General features: G+C 53.4%; 1 protein-coding gene across 1 annotated transcript in view; it reads right to left on the bottom strand.

Moving 5' to 3' along the window:
* The window catches only part of PADI3 (peptidyl arginine deiminase 3), a 29,065-nt gene extending 9,974 nt beyond the window's left edge, over positions 1–19,091 (bottom strand). Inside the window, 11 exon segments of the mRNA XM_065872975.1 lie at positions 281–325; positions 327–389; positions 2,277–2,388; positions 2,492–2,690; positions 2,738–2,863; positions 4,611–4,736; positions 6,014–6,131; positions 7,099–7,160; positions 9,327–9,393; positions 11,801–11,981; positions 19,000–19,091. Coding sequence (XP_065729047.1) covers positions 281–325; positions 327–389; positions 2,277–2,388; positions 2,492–2,690; positions 2,738–2,863; positions 4,611–4,736; positions 6,014–6,131; positions 7,099–7,160; positions 9,327–9,393; positions 11,801–11,981; positions 19,000–19,091 — 1,191 coding nt within the window.
* Between the last annotated feature and the right edge of the window lie 3,861 nt (positions 19,092–22,952).

Here is a 22,952-nt window from a genome sequence, read left to right as displayed (position 1 = left end):
CCGCAAAAAAAATAAATAAATAAAATAAAGATACAGGATGCCCAGTTCAATTTGAATATCAGGTAAACAAATATTTTTAGTATAAGTATATCCCATGCAATGTATGAGATATACTTATACTAAAAGTTACTCACTGTGTAGCTGAAATTCAGCTTTAACTGGGCACCTCCTATTTTATCTGGCAACTCTACTCCTGTCCTTAAAGAACATAGTTCCCAGTCTGGCCCTTGGGGTAATGTCTCTCAGCCCTCAGGCCTAGGCTGTGGCCTTGACCACTCACCAGGATTCTTTTGTAAGGGAAGTCCTGCAGTTCTCCATTCCCCGGGGGAGTCAAAGACTACTGGGAAGGTCTTGTGCGGTGCCTGAACGTAGCCCAGCTCCATCCCATCCTGCGAACATGAGGCCGCCAGCTGTGGATGCTCAGCAGCTTCCCCTGCTTGCCTGGCACTCAGCACCTTGGCGAAGACTGTGCACGGGAGTTCTGTGCCGCAGGCCTGCTTTGCCCTTGCGGGGGCAGGGCCGTGATGTCTGCTAGCTGGGGGAGGGGCTGGAGGCTCAGAGAGGGGGTCCCCTTGCCTAGGGTCACACAGCAAGACAGGTCAGGAGTGAACGAGAACATGGCCTTGGGGTTGTCCCTGTGCTGTGTCAGGGCAGAGTGGATACAGAGACGGGTTTGGGTGGCCTGCAATGGACAAACAGGCTGCTGGGTACCAGCCAGCACATCTGGCCTCTGCACGTGGTCATGAGGGATTGACGGCTGGACAGGGCTGAGGGGACCTAAGGAGTACAGATCTGCCTCCTTTTCTTTTTGTTTTGCCACGCTGCATGTGGCATGCGGGATCTTAGTTCCCCGACAAGGGATCTAACCCATGCCCCCTGCAGTGGAAGCTCGGAGTCCTAACCACTGGACCTCCAGGGAAGCCCCAGGCCTCCTTTTCAAACACGTAAACACACCCAGGTCAATTCTGAGCCCTCTGGCTCCGGAGGCAAAGATGACCCATCACTGATGAACTATGTATCCAACAAGAAGCTCACGATTATAGGCCCGGCCCTGCCTTAAGCTCTTTACAAATATTAACTCCATCAGTCCTCATGACATGCCTGTGTGGAGGTGCCATGATTACCCCATATCACCGGTGAGGAAAGTGAGGAACAGAGAGACCTAGTTATTTGTCCAAGGGCACACAGCTAGCCAGCAGCATAGCCAGGATCCAAACCCAGCCTGTCCGGCTCCAGAGTCCTGCTCTGAACCACCTCATCGGACGAACCTCCAGTTGAAATGAAAGCTTCTTAGCTGGGCATTCAAGGCCTCCTACCTCAACTCTTGCCCTTCAAAGAAACTGGGCCCTGGCCAAAGAGAATAGATGACATCTTTTCTCATGCCTCCCACCTCTGGTCCTTTGCACATACCAGTCTTCTGCCAGGACCACCGTCCATTGAGTCTCAGCACAGCCCTTACCAGATCTGTGGCCCTAGGCATTTACTCCCCTGAGAGCTCCTTCTTTATTGACAGGGCATTGTCAGGAAGATGAAGTGATGCTACGCACGGCCAGCAATGAGTGCTCGATAAACGACACAAACCATCATCCACTCGCCAAATCTGGTCCAGCTCAGATGCCCCCTCCAGGCAATCTTCGCTGATCCCCCAGACAGAGGTGATGCCACACGCCTCCAAACCCTGCTGGCACTTTGCCAGTACCCCTGCTACATCTTAGATTGCTGGGCGGGGATTTCTGTCACAGTCATTCTCTACATCGGGGCTTCTAGCCTCGGCACTCTTGACACTTGGGACCAGATAATTTTTGTCGTGGGGGCCGTCCTGTGCATTGCAGGATGTCTAGCAGCACCCTCGGTCTCTACGCACTGGAAGCCAATAGCACCACCTCTCTCAGTGTAACGACCAAATGTCTCCGGATGCCGCCAAATGTCCCCTGGGGGGACGAAATCACCTTCCATGGAGAACCACTGGTCCAGGTTGTTGAGGGCAAGGAGCGTGTGCCCTGCACCTCTGCCATCCCCTTCAGGTTCAGCCCAGTGCCTATGCCAGATCCTATGGGTGTATGGACGTCAAATTCAATGTCAGTGTTCTTGAGCCTCCAGAAGGTTCTGGAGAGAAGGGGAGAGCTCTAGGTCTAGAGTTAGAAAGAGCAGTGCCCTGGGGAGGACGAGCACAGCCCCGTTCCTCCTGGATATTCCCAGCAGCACCCGCGTTGGGATAGGCCAGCCTCTCCCTCCAGGCCAGTGTCGGGTGAGGTGCTGCCCAGTGGCCGTGGTACCTGGATCCAGCGGTCGTTGCGGTTCTCGGCCTGTGGGCAGATGGTCAGCTTGCAGCCGGCTCTCCTGGCCAGCTCCGCCACTGCATCCGCAAAACACGTGTTGTTCCTCACACTGCAGACGAGCCCAGGGAGAGTGGCTCAGGACAGAGCCGGGCCTGGGGGTGGAGAGAGGGGCCACCAGGGTCAGAAGGACACCCAGCACCCCCCGGACTCACCGGCACACGTACACCTCCAGGGGCGGCAGGGTGCTGGGCGTCATAATCCAGGGCACCACACAGAACACCACGGTGTCAGTGAAGATGGGGGATTCGGAGAAATCCTGCAGGGGAAGACCAGAGGGAAAAGAAACTGGCCTCAGGGTCCAGAGCCTGGATGGTTCAAGGACCACCGTGGACTTGAGCAAGCCGCTTGCTCCTTACTTTCTAGAGGGGCACCAGTGGGGTGGTCGGGATCTTTCACGCCAGCGTCAGGGAAGGAGAGGCCCTCTACGAAGAAGCACTCCTCATCCCCGTGGAAGCGGGGCACCTGGTACGACGCCTTGTTCTGGCCCAGCACGTGCCTGTAAGCCTCTCATGAGCCCTCGGGACCTGGGAGGGGACAGAAGGGGTGGCCGTGGCTCCTGAGCGGGCCTGGGGAGCAGGAAGGGCTGTGCAGCCTTACCAACAAAATGTAAGCCAGACAACAGCTCATGCCTCTCACCTCCCACTGGCAAAGGAGAGAAAGATGCCTAATACCTGGCATGGGCAGGCCTGGGTGGGGGCAAGGGAGGGCATTCCTTTCTAAAATCAGTGCCCAGATCTTTCCGAGGGCAATTTGGTGGCATCTAAGAAGGTAATGTTGGGACTTCCCTGGTGGTGCGGTGGTTAAGGATCCGCCTGCCAATGCAGGGGACACGGGTTCGAGCCCGGGTCCAGGAAGATCCCACATACCGCGGAGCAACGAAGCCCGTCCACCACAACCACTGAGGCTGCGCTCTAGAGCCCACGAGCCACAGCTACTGAGCCCACGTGCCACAACTACTGAAGCCCGCGTGCCTAGAGCCCCTGCTCCACAACAAGAGAAGCCACCGCAATGAGAAGCCCGCACACTGCAATGAAGAGTAGCCCCCGCTCACCACAACTATAGAAAGCCCGCGCGCAGCAACGAAGACCCAACACAGCCAAAAGTAAATAAATAAATAAATTTATTTAAAAAAAAAAAAAAGAAGGTAATGTTTACCCCTAACCAGCAATTCCATGGCTAGGTATCTTTCCTAAAAAATACATGTACAAGGGTGTTCACTGGTTAATTATTCATTCATTGAATAAATATTTACTGAGCACCTACTATGCACCTAGGAGGCATAGTTCTGGACTCAGGATATGGCTGTGAGCAAGGTCCCTGCCCGCCAGGAACCTAGATTTTTGTAAAATCAGAACACTGCAAAAACTGTGCCTTCAGGGGACCAGATAATTTACAGCAGCTCCAAGCTTTGGAATACGATGAAGCTGTGGAGGAGACTGAAGCGGAGCTAAATAAACACACAGGGAGATGTGTAGGATGTATAACTCAACGAGAGAAACCATTTGGAAAGCAGAGTATGTACACACACACACGCACGCACCCACACACCATGCACACACACACACCATGCTCATCTAGTGCACATAGAGAAAAGTCGGGAAGAACACACACCAGATTGTTAACAGTGAACACATGTTAAGGGTCAGGTTTTGGGGTAGGGATAGCAAATTCTCATTTTTTATTTTACATACTTCTATATTTTTTAAATGACCATATTATTACTTGTATACATTTGTATTTTTAAAATGTAAAAAATTTTGACGTTATATACTTTTATTTGTGATAATGGAATTGTGGCTATGTAAAGCAATAGTTTGGGTTGTTTTTCTTTGAGTGGGGTGGGGAGATACAGACTGAATTATTATAGAGGCAGACAGCCAGGGTGTCTGGGACTGACTTTAAAATACTTCAGCAAACCGAAAAGGATAGATGAAGTAAGAGAGGCAAAATAGTGATCACTGTTGAATCTGAGTGGGTGGCACATGGAGGTTCATTACACCGTTCTCTCTACTTTTGTGGATGTTTGAAAGTTGTGATAATAAAAATTTCTAAACGTGCTTAGAACATATTTTAAAAATTCAGTCATCCGGTAAAACCACCTGAGGCACGGCTGTGCCAGGGATGCCAGCCAACCGGTTCTGGAGCTCTCTCATCTGATTCTTCTTCCTCTGACCCCCAAGGCAGCCCAGGAGCCAAAGCAGAGCCTGCTCTCTCACCCCAGGTGGGGAAACTGAGGCCCCCCCCGGCAGGGCAGGATGGGCATGAACTCACCACAAGCACGGAAGAACTGTGCCCACTTGGCGTCACAGCTGGAGGTGTGGAGGACAAGTGTGTGATCGTCGAAAAGAGCAACGGGGCCTTGGGTCCGCAGGACCATGACAGACATATCTTCCAGGTCTGGGGAGCCAGACACAGGGCGGCAATTCAGGGGGCCTCCGACACCCCAGCTCCTCCGACTCCTCCCCGTGCCCTCCCCAGGGCAGAAGGTGCCGAGACTTGGGTCTCTGAGCCCCAGCTCTGCCCAGCCTGTGGAAGCACTGGGAGCCATCAGGAGCAAACCACAAAGATGGCTGTAAGCATGTGACATGGTGAGCTACTTCCTACCCTCTCGGAGCCTCGGTTTCCTCATCTGCCCAGAAAACCAGGAAGTATAGAGCAGCCAGCCCGGTGCCTGGCACACGACAGGTGTGCAGGAGAAGCATGTGTGGTAAGAAGCCCACCTGGGCAGCACGAAGGTGAAGGCCCCTGTCTCAGTCCCAGAATCGCTCACTGCTGCCCTGGGCCAGCCCCTCCCCGCCCCAAAGCCTCAGCCTTCCTGTCTCCAAAACAATCATGCCAACTTTTAGAGTAGCATGGGCATCTCATGTGTGAAGCCCCTGGCCCACACCAAGGATGCTTCTGCAGCATCCTTCATGGGGCTGTGCATGTGGTTCAGGATGGATTTAAACGTGGGCAGGGCTTCCCTGGCGGCGCAGTGGTTGAGAGTCCGCCTGCTGATGCGGGGGACGCGGGTTCATGCCCCGGTCCGGGAGGATCCCACATGCCGCGGAGCGGCTGGGCCTGGGAGCCATGGCCGCTGAGCCTGTGTGTCCGGAGCCTGTGCTCCACGGAGGGAGAGGCCACAACAGTGAGAGGCCCACGTATCGCAAAAAAAAAAAAAACGTGGAGCATCTCTGAAACCCAGACCAGCGATGCCAGGGAGGAGGAAGAGGCAGGATTTCAGGTTGGAATCAGAAGGCTTGGACCTGCCACAGGCTGGCTGAGTGACTTTGGGGATCTCCTGACCTCTGAGCCTCAACGTCCTTGTCTCTAAATTGGGGCGATGTTGCCCTTCTGCTTCGATGGTTAAATGAGAATTTGGGTAAAGAGTCTGGCACATGACGGGTGCTCAAATAATGTTAGCATCCTCTACTCCCCTGGAGGGAGAGAAAGGTGAGTCAGCTCCTTTCCAGAGCTCTGCCCCAGCCTGCGAGTGCCCGCTGGCACTGAGGATGGGGAGAGGCAGCTGCCGGCCTGAGGCAGGTTTTAAGGAGCATCAGGGTGTGTACAGGAGCTGAGACTCTGGCCCTGAGCTCTGCCTTCAGAGCTGCCTGTGGGGGTCAGAATCCCTGCAGGGTAGCTGAGCATTGACCCTGGAAACCCAGGGACACAGGCTGCCCCGGTGCCCCCCTCGCCTTGCAGGCAGCGCACGTGCCGGTCACAGTTGTCCTGGTCATCACAGTTCAGATTGTCCCTGTCACAGTTCACCAGCAGGATGGCTCCATACCCACTAGATCCCCAGACCCACTGCCGCTGCCAATGGCAAAGCACAGCTGATGACGGGGGCTCAGACCAGACCTGTGCCTCCCTCCTCAGCAACCTCCTGGCCAGCCTCCTAACCCATCCCTTCCTCTTCACCCTGCCCTGTGATGATAGGTCCACTCCTGCTCAAGAAACGGCAATAGCTCCCTACTGCCCACACCATCAAATTCAAACGACACAGCTGTCTCTCATGGCTGCCTGTGTTATGTCTCCAGCCAACACCCTCTATCCGATAGGCAGCTTCCTGATAAGATCCATTCCTTTCTCCAGGCCTTAGCTTCTGCTGTGTCCTCCACCTGAAATGCCCTCCGTCTTGCATCGCTTTGGAGCCCAGCACACGGGGACTTCAAGGGAAGTCTTTCTTGCTCACAAAGCCCACCTTGCCCTTCTCCTCTGAACTCCCAATGCATTAAGTGCCACCACAATTCAGCCCAAAGTTCTTTTACAGTTTCAGCCTTGGTAGATTTCCCTTTTCACCTAGATTAGGGGGTCAGCACACTACTGCCTGTGGGCCAAATCTGGCCCACTACCTGTTTTTTTAAAATAAAGTTTTATTGGAACACTGTCACATCCATTTGTTTCTGTACTATCTCTTTCATCCTACAATGGCAGAATCAAGTAATTGCAAGAGAGACAGGATGACTCGCAAAGCCTAAAATATTTACTATCTTGCTCTTACAGAAAAAGTTTGCCAACCCCCAACCTAGATTGAAAATCCAGAAGGACTTTTCCACAGAAAGGAAGGCCTAGCCCAGGGCTGGGCACATGTGTGCTTGAAAACTCTTGGTGATGATTTTTCTCCCAGAAGATCCCCAGCCATGCCTGGTCCCTATCTGGCTCCACTGGCCTTGACATCAGCTGAGAGGCAGGGGGATACCTATAATGGTCTCCCTCCTCTTAACCCAGCCTAGAGCAGCTCCAAACTCCATGCCCGTTTCTGGGCCCAGAGATAGCCTACCTTGTCCACAAAGCCCCTATCCCGTCTGCCTTCACAGTTCAGGTCACAATCCAGGGTGATATCTGCAAGGAGAGGGCAGAAGATAAGTCATGACAGTGTTTCCAGGGGCCCAGCACATTTTAGCCTCGGTCTTGGCCCATCTGGCAAATGGAAGTCATTTCCAAGGAGACACTGCCCAGAGGTGGGAGCATCTGGAGCCTCCCTCCCTGGGCTGGGGAAAGAGGCCTTGGGGAGGAAGCAGGGTCAGAGCAAAGACCCAGGTCAAATGCTGCCCCCTCCAGGAAGCCTTCCCTGAACTCTCCCTCTCCTGCATCTCTACAGCCCTCGCCGTCTGGGGCACACCCTGCACTGCGCCTGGGTTGCCCTGGACATTCTTGGTCTGTATGAAGCTGCCTCGTCTCCTTGGGATGGGGCAGTGAGCCTGGACTTTGGTGTTAGATAGTCATGGATGTGAATCTAGGCTCTGGCACCTACAGGCTATGTGGCTTCTCTGAGCCTCAGCTTTTCCCTAAATCCCAGCCTCCATCCCACTGTCTTAACCTTTCTCCCTAGAAAGTGGGGGAGATTTTACAATACAAATGAAACCTTCAAGGGAGAGAGAGAGAGAGAATTTGAAATGATTTTTAAACATGTGAAAAGGCACCCACCCACCATGCAATAAGTGCATGAAACTCACAAAGCTAATATGGGGCAAAACAAGCCCAACTCCAAAGGACGCGTACAATAAGATTCCATCCAGGGAGAATTCAAAGATAGGCAAAAATAGACTGTATTATTTGGGTGTGCCTATTCAGATGATAAAACCATAAAGGAGGGCTTCCCTGGTGGCGCAGTGGTCGAGAGTCCGCCTGCCGATGCAGGGGACACGGGTTCGTGCCCTGGTCCGGGAAGATCCCACATGCCGCAGAGCGGCTGGGCCCGTGAGCCATGGCCGCTGAGCCTGCGCATCCGGAGCCTGTGCTCTGCAACGGGAGAGGCCACAACAGTGAGAGGCTCGCGTACGGCAAAAAAAAAAAAAAAAAAAAAAACCATAAAGGAAAGCAAGGAAATACTTACCACAAGATAGTGGTTACCTCTAAGGGAAGGAGGGAGCTTTGATCAGAGAGAGGCTCGGTGGCAGGGGGCACTTTGGGGTATTGACCACGTTCCCTGTTCTATTTCTTAACCTGGGTAATGGTTGCTCAGGTGTTTGCTTTGTAACTATTCCTTAATGTGTGTGTATTCACACCTATACCCTCACACACACATACATACATACGTACTTTGCTCTATGCATATTTTCCAAAGAACAAGGGTGGGTGTGTGTTCAGGGAGAGGAGGTGGGGAGGTCCCCAACATCAGTCCTAACTAAAGGGAGGCAAATTAAAGCAACAATGAGACAGCGACCTCTCAGACTGGCCAAAAACGGAAACGGTTGATAATGTACAGCGTTGGCAAGGCACTCCCATACTCCCTGCTGTTGGCAGGTGTATAACGTGGTACGGTCTTTTCGAAGAGCCATTTGGCAATATCTATCACAATTTAAATGTACCTTCCCTGTAACTCAGCAGTTCTGCTCCTAAAAACGCCTCCTGCAGACAAAGCATTTTCAACTTTCTTGCTAACTTTCTTGTTCTCCAAGTGCTTGTACCAACGCAAACCCCACCCCCGGTAGAAGGAGTTTCCAGTTGTATCTTCTAAGGTAAGTATCCTTTCATTTGAGCTCTGATCATTGGGGCTTTTCTCTTCTGTGGTTTGCTGGGGTTTTTTCTTTTTTGTTGTTATTGTTGTTGCTGTTTTGTCTGTTTCTATCGTTTGGTTTTTCTTTCTTATTGATCGGCATTCTCCATTACCCATAAGCGCTGAGTCAGCTATATGCATTGCAAAGCTCTTCTCCATAGTCTGGCTTTGTACTTGTCCTCCACTGTACAGAAGTTTTCGATTTTAATACAGTCTAATTTATCAGTCTTGCCCCTGAAGTCCTGTGCTTTTGTTTTGCCTTGTTAAAGAAAACTTCTGACTGCTTTGATGTTGAAAAGATATTCTCTTCTAAAAGCTTTAAAATTCTGACTTTCACCTTGAGATTTTTAACCCATCTGGAATTTATTTTTGAGTATGGTATGAAGTTGGGCTCCAAGTTCATTGAGTTCATTCAATGGGTCTGGGTTCTGGTCCTCTATTTGTTCCGTTGGTCTGTATTTAACCCTGCACCAATTTCACACTGCCATTGGCTGAGGCCCCGGACTTACCCACACAGGTGAGGTAGAGCAGCGCATAGGCCAGAGGCTCTTGGCCGGAATGGTAGGAAATCTGAACCTGTAGAGAGATGGGCCCCAGGGTCAAGTTGGCTGAAGCCAAGAGCCCTGCCCCAAAACACAGGTCTTGAGGGATCTGGCAAGGAGGGGAGGAGTTCCCAGGAAACTCTGTACACTAAAGTTGAGTTTACTAACCCAGCTCTTCCTTTAGCCTTCTCTGTGCCATTTATTTTTCCATGCCTCAGTTGGCCTATCTGTAAAATGGGAACAATTTGTGAGGGATTCCTTGGACACGTGTGTCCCGGTGCTGCCAAGGACTACTGTGTGCTTTTGGCAAGCCCCTGCTCCAAAGAACAGGAGCTGGGGCTCCTGTTTTTGATCTCAGTTTCGCCATTCCTAAAATGAGGAGTTTGGACTGGGCAGGCTTTAGGGACACTCTCTTAACTCTGGGATTCAGACAGGCCTAGACTTGAGCCCAGCACCTCTGGGTTCTGTGACCTTGGCCGAGGCCCTTCACCTTTCTGAGCTACCTCAGTTTCCTCATCTGCCAAATGGGCTTTATATAGGTCCCTGCCTCAGAGGATTGTAGTGCGGATTTGCAATGATCCATGTAAAAGTCTAACCTTATAGGAAATACCCAAGAAATACCAGCTATTGTTATTAGAGGGCAGGGGCTCTGATGTAAGAGTCAGTGCAGAGTTCTGGAGTCAGATGTCCTGGGCTCAGATTCTGGATCCACCATGTGAGAATATCCTGGGAAAAGTTGCTGTCCTGTCTGGGCCTCAATTTGCTCAGCTGTAGAATGGGGATAATAATAGTTCCATAGGACTGATTATAGGCTATGAGGATTAAAAAAGGAAAGCACGTGACATTCGTGACGCGGTGCTCACAGCACACGCCCAGCAACTGTCAGAGGTGAGGCTGAGGATGGTGGTGACGATAAAGCAATCCCAGGCTGATGTATCAAACCCCTCTGACCCACCGCCCTCCACTTGGACCTTCCCTTTTTGGCTCTGATGTTCTCAACTCGGCCAGAAGGTTCAGGATTTTATAGAGACTCCTCAGCCCTCTGTCCTGGGAGCCCCTAAATCCTGCAGTTACTGACCCCTATGTGTCAAGCCCCAGCAATGATGCTCACCTCAGGCATAAACTTACCTGGATCCCGGGCAAAGGGGGGGAGGGGAAGTAGGGGACACTCTGATGACCCTCTTCAGTCCCTGCGGTCCTCGGTGTCAGGGAGCTCAGATTGGGGAGGTATCCACACAGCCTCTGACTCAGTGCAGGGCAACCAGGAGCGGCCCCTCACAGGATGGCTGGTCCTCCTGCCCTGCCCCGGGGGCCTCTGTCCCGACTCTCACCAACTCCGCTACTTACTAATCATGTGACTTCAGGTAAGCCACGCCCCTTCTTGGTCTGTTTCCTTGTCTGTAAAATGGGTTCATTCTGCCCCACCTGCCTCACGGAACTCCCTGGATAGGATAATTCAGACACATGGATGGTAAAGATGTGGGGGTGATGAAGGGAGCCTGTACCCAGGTGTCGAGCGGCTCTGACACCTGAATTCTAGCCTTCCCACTGATTGGCTATGTGGCTCCAGGACAGTTACTCTGAACCTTGGTGGCCCCACCTGTGAAATGGGGATCAGACCCTGCCTCTCAGGGCTGCTGTCAGGGCCGGGGGAGGTCACGGCTGCCCCAGGCTGGGCGCGTGGTCAGTGCTCCTTAAAGGGCCAGTTTCCCAAAGTATCGCCCCTGACATGGAGTGGGGACCTGCCACCCACACGACAAGGCCTGGTTCCCATCACCCCTTTAGGGGGCGTCCCCTGTGCCCTGTGTCGAGGGACACCCGACTTCTCCCACTTTTTAAATCCCCCCCTGCCATGGGGCCAGAACACTGCCTCCAGCTGGGTCTTGTTAAACTCAAACTTAATGGGCAGAGAGAGGAGAGGAAGGGGAGGCATCCGGCCTCTGAGAAGTGAATGGGGGTCAGGAAGGGAGTGGGTTAGGGGAAGGTGAGGCCCCTGGGGAAAGGGGTCTCCCCAGGCAGCGGCTTCCCTCCCCCATCTCTGCTTTCTCTCCCTCATTCAGAGTATCAGAGACCACGAGTCAACCCTCAGCCTACAGATGGGGAAACTGAGGCCCGACACAGAAGAACTAGGACAACTCCTCCCTTCACAAGGGGTCCTGGGAAGCAAGAGAAGGAGCAAAGGCTGGCTCCTGTTCAACACTAGGAGGAAGGTGCTATGATTATCCCCATTTTACAGTTGGGGAAACTGAGGCCCAGAGCAGTGATGTGACTCACCAGCAGACTCACAGTTTGTGTTTGTAAGTTGCAGAGCTGGCTGGCTCCAGGGCCAGGCACTTACCCACTCTGCTACCCTGCACTCTGGATAAAGAGAGGGCCCTGGGCCCTTGTGGAGTGAGATCACTGCCTCCCCATCACTCCCTCAGACCAAGGGACCTGCTTACGTGACTGTCGTTGAGGTCGTTGCTGGCAGAGTTCATGACCACGATGATCTGCAACCCCACATCAAAGCACCACCGCCCGGTGTCTGCATGTTCCCAGTCCCTCTCCACTCTGGGAGAGATGGAGATGTCCACGCTGGGGGTTCCGTAGACCTCAAACATCTCTGTTCCCTCAGGTACTGACCTGGGAAGAACAGGGAGCCACGGGAAGTGCTAGAGGGCAGCTCTTGTTCAGATGCTTGAGCTCTGGCTCAAACTCTTTCTTCCAGGAAGCCTTCCCTGACTACCCCAGGCCTCTCAGATTCTCACAGCAAGCTCCTGGAAGTCAAGCCTGGACCTCACACACAGATAAACATTCTCACATTCTAAGGTTCTGTGTTCATTAACGTTTCCCTTGTGAGTTCTCCAGGCATTAATTGTAGGGTTAAAAATTCCATGCTGTTCTGTGGCCCTGGGACCTCATTTCCCCCACTCCAGCTAGTCTGGGAGTCCTGTTTGAAATCAGTCTGTTCATCCTCTGATTGTCTGCGGGGTGCCTACTGTGCATGCTGGCACTGCTGGGCTGAGGAAGATACACCTACTGCCCCCGAGCCTTGAGTCTGGCTAGGGAGCTGCGGACAGCACTGCCCAGGGCAACCAGATGGGATTCAGGGTGATGGGGTCAGGGGTCAGTGAGATCCCATGTAGGGAGAGACCACTGTGGGCCAGAGGAACCGGAAGGCTTCCTGGAGGAAGCAGCACACACATCCAGCTGGGAGATAACAGTAGCTGACTTTGGTTGAGCCCTTGCTAGGTGCCAGCCCTATTTGACTTTCTTTATGTGCCTTATGTCATGTAATCCATTCAAAAACCCCAGGAGGTAGCGACTATTATTGTCTCCCGTTTTACAGGTGGGAAACTGAGGTTAAAGTAAACTATCCAAGGTCATGGAGCTAGTTAGTGGCAGGACTGGGGTCCTTCTGGCTCCTGAGTCCACATTCTTACCCAAGAGTAATAACAGCAGTAATCATAACCCCCAGGGCTCCCACCCCCTGAACATTTACCATGGCAGGCTTGGCTGAGACTTTCCGAATATCAGCTCATCCAGTCCTCAGCACGGCCCCAGGAGGAGGGGATCATTACTCCCACTTAACACGGGGAAACTGAGACTCAGGAGGGGCAAGAGGCTTCCCCAAGCTTGCAGAGCTGGCCACAACCACTACCCAGGCCCTTTCCCTTCCCTGTCTCCATGGGGAAGAAAGCAGACCTCCTGCCAAGCACCCTCGTCACTCCTCTTCCAGCATGAGTCTGACACTTCTCGACACGCCTTTCCTTTAAAAAAAGAGAAATACGTGAAGCTTAAGTGTACCCCACCAGGCGGGTCCCACTCCAGGGCTGGGCCCTGCTGGGTATCCTCACCAGGTGGGAGGGGCTGACACACCTGTGTCTCCTTCCAAGCAGGGCTGCCAGACTTAATAAAATACGGAACACCCAGTCGGACTTGAATTTCAGATACACAACAAAAAATTGTTTTAGTATAAGTATGTCCCATGAAATATCTGGGATATACTTACACTAAAAAAGTATTCATTTTTCATCTGGATTTCAAATTTAACTAGGCATCCTGGATTTTATCTGGCAACCCTACTCCCGAAGCTGTCATTTCCAGGGCTCTGTCCTATTGTGCCCTGGGTGTGTGAGAATCTAGATAGAGAGACATGGGGACACAGAGACAGTGACAAAGGGACATGAAAAGATATGGAGAGACAGAGACTCATGGAGACAGACCCGGGTATGAAGGGCCCCCAGCCTCCTCCCCCCAAACACAAGCTAGAGCGGATCGCCTTGGGTGGTCCTCCTGGTACGAAGCCCACCCAGTTCCCAGGCCCCAGCCTCTGGTTTGGGGTATCTCAGCCCAGCTCCCCTGCACCTCCCTGGGCCGGGGCTTGTATGAGGCACCAGGGGACCCCTGATGAAGATAGAAGTGCCCCTGCCCAGGAGGGGCCCAAAGAAGCTGAGAGCTTGGTAGTGCCAGGACCAAGATCGAGAGTCAGGGTCTAGCCTGGGCTGGGTTGCCCATCAGCCAGGTGACCTTGAACAAATCACCTAGCCTCCCCGGGCCCTGTTACCTCACCTGTAAAGTGGGATAATGACACCTACTGGGCCATCCTCACAGGCAATTGTGAGGCTCAAGCACGATAATAGATGGGCAAGTCTTTTGGAAAACCACTGGCCCAGGACTGGGGAAGGGGTTACTAGGGTAAATTAGGGCACAGGAAATGGGTGGATGGGAGCAGCTTGAGAGGGTGTACTGGGGTGTCTGGGGAAGGCTTCCCGGAGGAAGGCAGGTAAACCGAGGACAAGGAAGAGACACATCTAAGGGGAAGGGGTTTCCACTGCAGAGCCTTAGGAGGTCAAGTGCAAACTCAGGCTGCAACGAGCTCATTTTCATTTCACCCCTATGTAATGGGAAGCCAGCGATGGTTCCTGATTAGGAGAGGCAACACAGTGGAACCATGATGAGGTGGCTAAGCCTGTGGACTCTGGGGGCAGGAAGCCTGGGTTCAAATCCCAGCCCCACCACTCACTAGCTGTGTGACCTTGAGGAAGTGACTTGGCCTCCCTGTGCCTCAGTGTCTACATCTATAAAGTGGGGTGATGAGAAGACGAAAGGAGTGTGAGTAAACACTGGGGATGAGTAAAATTTGGAGGCACCTGAACCCATGCCCTCATTTCACTGCTGGGGAAACTGAGGCCCAGAAGAGGAGAGACTAGAAGACAGGGCCCTAGACTCCCAGTCTCGTACTCATGCTCCATCCTGCAGCCGTGTGTTAGGAAGATCAAAGGGGAGGCTTCTAGGCGGAGAGCCTGCGTCAGGTACAGGAGGATCTGGATTTCCCATTTCATGGAGGACAGGGAAAGTGGCCAGAGACTCATGAGGATGAAGTTCTTCCTCCAGCCAGGCCACCCCGAGTGCGGCATGCTGTTCTAGACAGTGTCCCCAGCCCAATCCTGGGGGCACTTGTGGCTGGGGACCTCGTCCTCTCCCAACGAGTAGGACAGTCCAAGACCCTCCCCAGCCCTGAGCCCTTCTAGCCAGCCCAAGGGCCCAACTGATCCAGTAGTACAGCCAGCCTAGGAGCTGGTGCACATTGGGAAAACATGATGGGATGACCAACAGTTCTGGTTTGCCAGGGACTGAGGCATTTCCTGGGGTGCAGGACATTCCATGCTAAAACCTAGAAAGTCTTGGGCAAACTGGGACAGCTGGTCACCCTCACGGTGGTCAACTTCAGATCTAGCTCTTGAAAATGCAGATTCCAGAACCATAAGTTCTGCAGTCAGAGCTCCGGGACCTGCATTTTATTTTATTTTATTTTTTTAATTTAATTTTTTTTTTTTTTGCGGTACATGGGCCTCTCACTGTTGTGGCCTCTCCCGTTGCGGAGCACAGGTTCTGGACGCGCAGGCTCAGCGGCCATGGCTCACGGGCCCAGCCGCTCTGCAGCATGTGGGATCCTCCCGGACCGGGGCACGAACCCGTGTCCCCTGCATCAGCAAGCAGACTCTCAACCACTGTGCCGCCAGGGAAGCCCATGGAACCTGCATTTTAAACCACACTGATGCCCGGTGACGTCTGAGGACCATGGCTAAGGATGGACTGTCTCAGAAACAGTGCACCCTAGTCCCCCGGGAGTGTGGGAGTGACTCAATGGGAGCTCACGCCCTCCTGGGAATCAAGACAGGTCAGGTCTTCCTTTAGAGTCGTGCCACCCCTTCAATGGTGAGGATGATGGTGGCGACAAGGGTGATGAAGACGGCTCTCCTAGTCATAGGACGTCAGTACTATTTCCCCCACTTTACAGATAAGAAAACTGAGGCCCAGAGATGACAGGTGACTTGCTCAAAGTCACACAGCTGGTGAGTGACAGTGCTAGGACTCACAGCCAGTTCTGTCCCCACTCCCTTGCAAACTGAAACCCACTCTCTCCCTTCAAGGGCTCAGGGCCTCCACCTCTGGGAAAACAAAATCAGACATTTCAGAGCCATGAAATTGACAGCAAAGGTCTTTGTGGCTGAAAACAGGAAAGTTGACAAGCTGACCACCAAGGTCCCCAGCAAATTGGCCCATAGGAGCCGAGGAGACCAAGGTCCCAACAGCTCAGGCTCTGGGTACCAGCTGCCCCTCCCTCTTCAGTGAGGCTCCCAGATCCCCGACTGCACTGGCCTCACCAACAGAACACAGTTCAGGAAGTCACTGCCCCTCCTTAATCCTACGTCTTCCTGCCCCTGGAAAATGGCAGTCACACAAACACTTTTTACAAAGTTCAAGTAGTTAAGAGAGTTAAAGATGCGTCCACCTCCCAGAGCCCAGCTCTTTGCACAGGCAGGTTGGAGCTTTACAGCAAACAAAATCTGGTAGAGACAGGAGGGGAGGTGCTTTGTCAAATCAGGGAGGAGGCTCAGAGGCCTCCATGAGCAGAGCTTGAAATCCACTCTTCTACACCAACCTCCTCAGAGTACCTATGGGGAAACTGAGGCCCAGGAAGGAGCAGAAAGTTACTCAAGATGACATAGCAAAGGGTGAAAGAGTTAGGGCCAAAACTCAGGGTTCCTGGCCCCCAGTGCCCCAAGCCTTTTCTTTCTATTAGACCACCTCTGCTGAGCAAGGGGTGAGCTGTTTGCCCTTCCAGCTAGGGCAGCGGTTCTCAACCCTGGCTGCACATCCGACGCGTGGCTCAGCACACCTGTGTATTACCCCTCCTTACCCTCCTCCCTAAGAATCCCTATTCAGGGGCTTCCCTGGTGGCGCAGTGGTTGAGAGTCTGCCTGCCGATGCAGGGGACATGGGTTCGTGCCCAGGTCCGGGAAGATCCCACATGCCGCGGAGCGGCTGGGCCCCGTGAGCCATGGCTGCTGAGCCTGCGCGTCCGGAGCCTGTGCTCCGCAACGGGAGAGGCCACAACAGTGAGAGGCCCGCGTACCACAAAAAAAAAAAAAAAAAAAAGAATCCGTATTCAGGAAAGCAAAACCCCCCACCAAGTCTGGGCCAACTCCAACTCAGTGGAAGGAAGACAGGGTTTAATCCACTAGTGATCAGAGAGCCCCAATGGTCTTGCTCATCCTGCTCTGGTTGGTGCCCTTTCTCCAGGAAGCCTGCCCTGACTGCTCAGCCTGTGTTAATTTCTCTTTACTCATTTCCTCCTTCTCCCAGTACAGCTCAGAGTTTGTTCCCCAGCCGTCTTGTGGATGGCAGGTGTGGGGACGCTTGAGGCTGTCTAGAGACCCAGGAAGGATACTTTTTTTTTTTTTTTTTTTTTTTTTGCGGTACGCGGGCCTCTCACTGCTGTGGCCTCTCCCGCTGCGGAGCACAGGCTCCAGACGCGCAGGCTCAGCGGCCACGGCCCATGGGCCCAGCCGCTCCGCGGCATGTGGGAATCCTCCCAGACCGAGGCACGAACCCGCGTCCCCCGCATCGGCAGGCAAACTCCCAACCACTGCGCCACCAGGGAAGCCCCAGGAAGGATACTTAAAATGATAATGATGGTGGTTCTAATGGTAGCAGTTACCATAATCGAATGTTCACATGACAGCCATCGCCTATGTGCGCTACATGCACAATCTCATTCAATCGACCCAATAGCCCTTTGAAGTGAAGGCCAAAGTGCTCGGGCTGCATCCTGGCTCTGCCTCTCCTCACTGGCTGTGTGACATGGGGCAAGTGACTTAGCCTCTCTGTGCCTCAGTTTCCTCATCTCTGCAATGGGGATGAAGACAGTACCCATCTCACAGAATGGCTGTGAGCATCAGTTAACATATGTTAAGCCTTTAGGGCAGTGACTGGTATGGAGCAGCCTCTAAGTATCATTGCTGATATTATGATGACCTTCATTCTATAGACGAAGAAAGAGCGACTTGAGAGATTAAGTGACTTTCCCAAGGTCAGACAGCTGCTAGATCACAGAGCCAGGACTGAGCCACCACGCCCAGTGCCCTTTCTCTTGTTGGCCCACAGTCTGAGCACCAAGGATTCCTAAAGCACTGTATCTCCGAGCCGGAAGGGGCTTTAGAATTAGTCCAGTCCCGTTCCCCTTGCAAGACAGGAATCCTTTCCACAGCACCCCTGCAAGGCGGTCCAGCCTCTGCTAGAACTGCAGGACAGGGTTCTCAGAGAGCAGGGACCACGCCTGCTTGCTCACCATTGTGTCCCCATGCCTGGCACGCAATAGACCCCCCCCAGATACTTGATGCATGTGTGAAAGAACAAACTAGGAGCTCTCCCCCATCCCCAAAGTGGTCTGGTCATTGGAGGCCCGAGGGTCCCCCGTGTGAGGGTGCCAGAGGCTCCACCCCCCCACCCTGTGACTGTCCCACCCACAGCTCCTTTGCAACCCCCAAAGTGGCCCATCTATCCACAACACCCCAGGATACTGCTGCCTTTGCCTCTCATGGCCCAAATCCTTCCTCCATCCTCTAGGAAGGTCTGCAGGGAAGGAACCAGCCCCCGGGCTTCCTGGGGCAGGTCAAACTAGAGACACATCTGCCCCATGGGCATGAGGAAGCCAGGGCATGAGGCAGCCGTGGGCACACAGCCCTGGAGGAGGTGGTGGTGCCAGCCGGCACAGGTACACCTGTCCCTCATCACCCCTCTGTGGCTGCCCCCTGCTTCAGGATCAGCTGAATCCCCTTCCCACTCCTCACTGCCCACCCACCCTCAGCTGGGCTTTAGCTCCTCCTACTAGCTTGGAGGCCTTGCTCCAGACTTGGTTCCCTCCCGTGACCAGCTCCTCACCCCCTGTCATCTAATGCCCTGGGACCAACCCCATCTCTGCTTCTAAGTTCACTCCAATTTTTAAAGTCTTAGTCTGAGACACTGGTTCTCAACAGGGTGTGATTTTTCCCTCCAGGGCACACTTGGCAACGTTCGGAGATGTTTTTGGTTGTCATAAGTCGGGGTGTGCTACCAGCATCTAGTGAGTAGAAGCCTCTCTACCCCCATTCAGTCTCCCACACTTAACACCCCCTAGCAGGGGTTCTTTAAGAAGCCTGGCTGAGAAAGACGAGGACCCAAGCTTCCACGATTGGCAGCTATGCCAAGGCCAAGGCTCAGGAGAGGGCAGCCAAGTCAGGCCTGAGCCTTGAGGAAGCCCCACACAGCTCGCAGGGAGAGCCCAAGAGGTCAGCACCAGGGGCCTGCAAACCCCCAGGCTTCTGGCTCTTACCCATAAATGTCCACGAGGGTCTCCACGCCAGCCACACACACGGCACTGGTGGGATGCTCCAGGGACACTCGCAGGATCCTCTGCAGAGACATGCTAGCCTTGGGCTGGGCTTGGGCCACAAAACCCCTGGCATGTGGTTTAAAAGCCTTTGTTATACAGCGGAAACTAACACACCATTGTAAAGCAATTATACTCCAATAAAAATGTTTAAAAATAAATAAATAAATAAAAGCCCTTGGCCTTTCCCTTCCAGCCCAAGATGCTAATTCATTGGCTCCAGTCCTGGAAGCCCAGCCCCTTCCCAGAGCCAAGAGCTCAGGATTGGCTGGAAGGAACCCAATATTTGCATATGAACCTGTTGCTCCCACCCAGGCACAGACAGGGTTAATTTCTCACTTTAAGGGGAGCAAGTAAGTACCTCGCCAAGGCACCAGGACCCTGGGGGGCGTGCAGAGATGCAGGGTATGGATCAGGGGACCTTCCTTGCTTTCCACACTCAGCCTCTTCACCCCTTTTTCTGCATTTTCAGATATCATTGCTTTAGTGGGGAGTTTCTCTATCCTGATTTTGGAACTGATGAAAACGCAGATTCCCAGGCCCAGCCTCCAATTTGATAAGCAGCCTGGTGTCTGGAGTCTTTTTTTTTTTTTTTTTTTTTTTTTTTTTTTACAAGCACCCCTATAGCATTTTGAGGCACTTTGAGGAACGCCAACTTTTTTCTTAAGAGCATGGATTTTGCAGGCAGGACTGGATTTCAGCCCTGCCTCAATTACACCCTGACTGGGTGACCAGGGGCAAGTCACTTAATTGCCCTGTGCCTCACTTTTGGCATCTGAAAAATGGTTGTTATGGGGGTTAAAGGGGAAAACGTGGGTAGAGCTCTAGTGTGGAGCTCGGTACTCTTTTATTATGGTTGCTTTTGTTATTGTTATTATTGTTAGATGCCTAAAGCCTCTGGAAGGAGTGAGTGATAAGGGTGAAAACCCTCTCTGGCCAGGAGCAGCTTAGAATGTCAGAGTAGGAAGGCTCACTCGTTAGGTGGGGAAACTGAGCCCAGAGGGGCATTCGGCCACCTGAAACAGAAAGAGCGAGGGCTCTGGGGAGAGGAGTCTCAGGTTTGGACCCAGGGGCCACCAGGCACTGGCTGTGTGGCCTTGGGGGTTATGTCCCCTCCCTTGCAGCCTTGGTGTCCGCATCCGTAGAAAATGTGGCTACTCACCAGCCCTGGCAGAGATAATGGTGGGACACGCCCCGTCCAGCAAGGCTCAGAAGGTGCTGAATAGAGGTTTCCTCCCTCCTCCCCGGTGATGCTGACAATCTGAGGCAGGGTGAGGACCAATATCTGCTCCCCCAGAGTCCCCGGCTAGTGCATTCACACCAATTCAAGGATCTCAGCAAGACTCTAAGACTGGCATCCCTGTATCCCAGGTTCCGGTAACGATGTTCTTCTCAAGGAGAGCTGCTGGGCTGCTGGATCCAGGGACAGCTTCACTTTTTTGGCTGTAAAACGGCTCGGGGGCTGACTCAGCTCTGGGTAAGAGTCAGAGTTCAGGAGGAAGCCTCAGGCAGGCTCCATAGCCTGTTTGTGGGCACAGCTGGGGAACAGATACAGAAGCAGGGGCATTCCTCTGGGCACTGGCCCACTGTGATGGCGGCAGGATAGCCTCCAGCTCAGAGCCCTGGATCTCCCTTTGGAAGTAGACTCATGCTTTCACTTCTCCCCAGTTACCACATGCCAGCTTTTAGAAGGAGATTGGTGGTTCATTCAGACTAAAGTATCCATGACTGATGGGCAGCAACTTTTTGCCTCTTAGTCCACAACAAATCTAAAATAAAGTGAATGAGTGAGTGAGTGAGTGCCAGGGGAGCCATCTGAAGCAGCACCAGGTGTGTAGGATGAGAGGGGTGATAATTTCGGGTCCCTGAAATCAGACCACTGAGGCTGGGTAGCTTAGTAGCTTTAGAGGCAGGAATTCAAGGGAATTATATTGGCCTGTGGCCCTGGGCACCAGTCCTGCTGGGGACTCTCCCACTCTGCCAATAGGGCCCAGCCTGCCTGCCCTGTGAGAGATGGAGGAGATAGACCAGGGAAGGGAGAGGAATGAAGAGATAGGACCCACCCTCTCCCGATAGCCATCTCAGCAGGGCAGGCAGCCTCACGGCAATGGGCGTGTGCCAGCCATCCTGCTGCGTCCGCCTGCCTGCCTGGCACTGGCCCTGGGGGCTCTCCCAGCTGGGTAGGAGCTGCCCATGGCCAGTGGAAGTTGAGCCAGGGAGCTGGTAGCATTGTGGGTGGAACTGAGAGCACCTCTCCCCCCCGCTTCCCTCCCCTCCCCCCCACGGCCCAACGAACAGAAGCTAAGGAGGCAGCCACTTGAAGAAATGCATGTTGACATTTTTATTAATCAGAAAGGAGGTGACCAGTCACCTGGAACATTCTCGGAGGGAACATCAGCAACCCCCCCCCAAACAGCCCAGCAGCAATTCCAGAGCTCCCCACACTCAACGCCACTCCCCTCCCACCCGCAGCGCCTTCCCGGGGGAGCCCCAGCTGCGCACCCTTGGCCGCCGAAGAGATCCCTTCTCCTCTTGGCTCAGTCTAAGGGGCATAATGATTATGAGCAGAAAGTGCACAGGCTAGACCAGGGGCTTGCAAACGGGGTTCCCCAGAACCTTCTGGAAGGGGAGGATCCTCGTACACCACCCCCGCCACCTTAAACCAGAGCAGTTCCGTTTTCATCAGTTTCACATGCTGGGTCTCCGTGGTAGCCTCTGATGGCTAAGTGTTCCACAGCTAATAGAGTTTAAGGGCAGATGGCTCAATCTAAATCTCACCGAGAGCCAGGGAGAAAACCCAGAAGGTAGAGGCCCAGAGGCTGTGGGAGAGGAAGGCCGGCTGGTTCCCTCCTGCCCACGCTTGTCTGGGGCAGGGGCCACCTCTCGCCCTGCACCGGCCAAGCCAGCTTGCCTGTGCATGTCCCGGTGACCTCACCTGGGCCCAGGCTATTAAATTCCGTGGCAGCTCTGCCTTGCCTTCTGTGGGAGGGGACACAGGCCTGCCACAGGGCTTTACTCACAGGTGAAACCCAAGCTACATGCAGGGTCTCTGAGTTGCTGAGAGAGACTGGGAGAGCCTTCCCTCCCACTGCCGGCAGAACGAAGGGGAATGATGAAAGACTATTAAAGGAAATTAAACCCCACCCTCAAAGATAACCTAATGACCCCCCACCCGCTTCTAACATCTAGGCCCCCTCTCCTTGCTGCATCTGGAACAGCCAGACCCCATCACATCCAGAGTCCAAAACTTAAAGCCTGGGAGGCCTAGGGCGCAGAGGCCAGGTCCCAGGTTTTATCCCCGTGCCTCAGCCTCCTCTGCCATCCTGGCCTCCTCGCCTCCTGCCCAGCCTTCCTCCGTGCGCCCTCCTCGGGCCTCACTTTGGCCTCTCAGCGTTTGCTTGCGAGCCGGAAGCAGCCAGCACACGTAATTAAAGGCTTTCCAAACAGGTAACAGGCACCCTTCTGAGGAGGGAGTCAGGTATTAAAGGGGGGTTGTTGCTTTTTCTTTTTAAAACAGTAAAGCAATTATACTCTAATAAAGATGTTTAAAAAAAAAAAAGAAACAGGCCATCAGATGCTGAGTTTTCCTGCCCTTATTCGCCTACATAAATATGGCTGAGGAGTGCTAGGAGATCACAGCCTGGGGGCCCCCTGAAGGAGAAGATAGCCAGAAAAGGAAAAAGGGACCCAAATCCCCCTTCCTGGTCTTACAAGAGCCACCGGTGGCCTAGACCCAGGGCTCTCACCCCAGGCCCCAGGCCCTGTAGGCCACGCCAGAGGTGAGGGTGTGCAGTGTCCATCCCTGTATCCTGGTACCCATGGTGACCAGCACACTTGCGGGCACACAGAGGGAAGTGTCCAAGGCTCCCCCAAGAGGATGGAGGCCAGGTGGAGGT

This window comes from Phocoena phocoena, chromosome 1, assembly GCF_963924675.1.
Source record: "Phocoena phocoena chromosome 1, mPhoPho1.1, whole genome shotgun sequence".
Classification (NCBI taxonomy): Eukaryota; Metazoa; Chordata; class Mammalia; order Artiodactyla; family Phocoenidae; genus Phocoena; species Phocoena phocoena.
The sequence above is the reverse complement of the archived record's forward strand: the minus strand, read 5'-3'. Positions and strand labels throughout refer to the sequence as shown.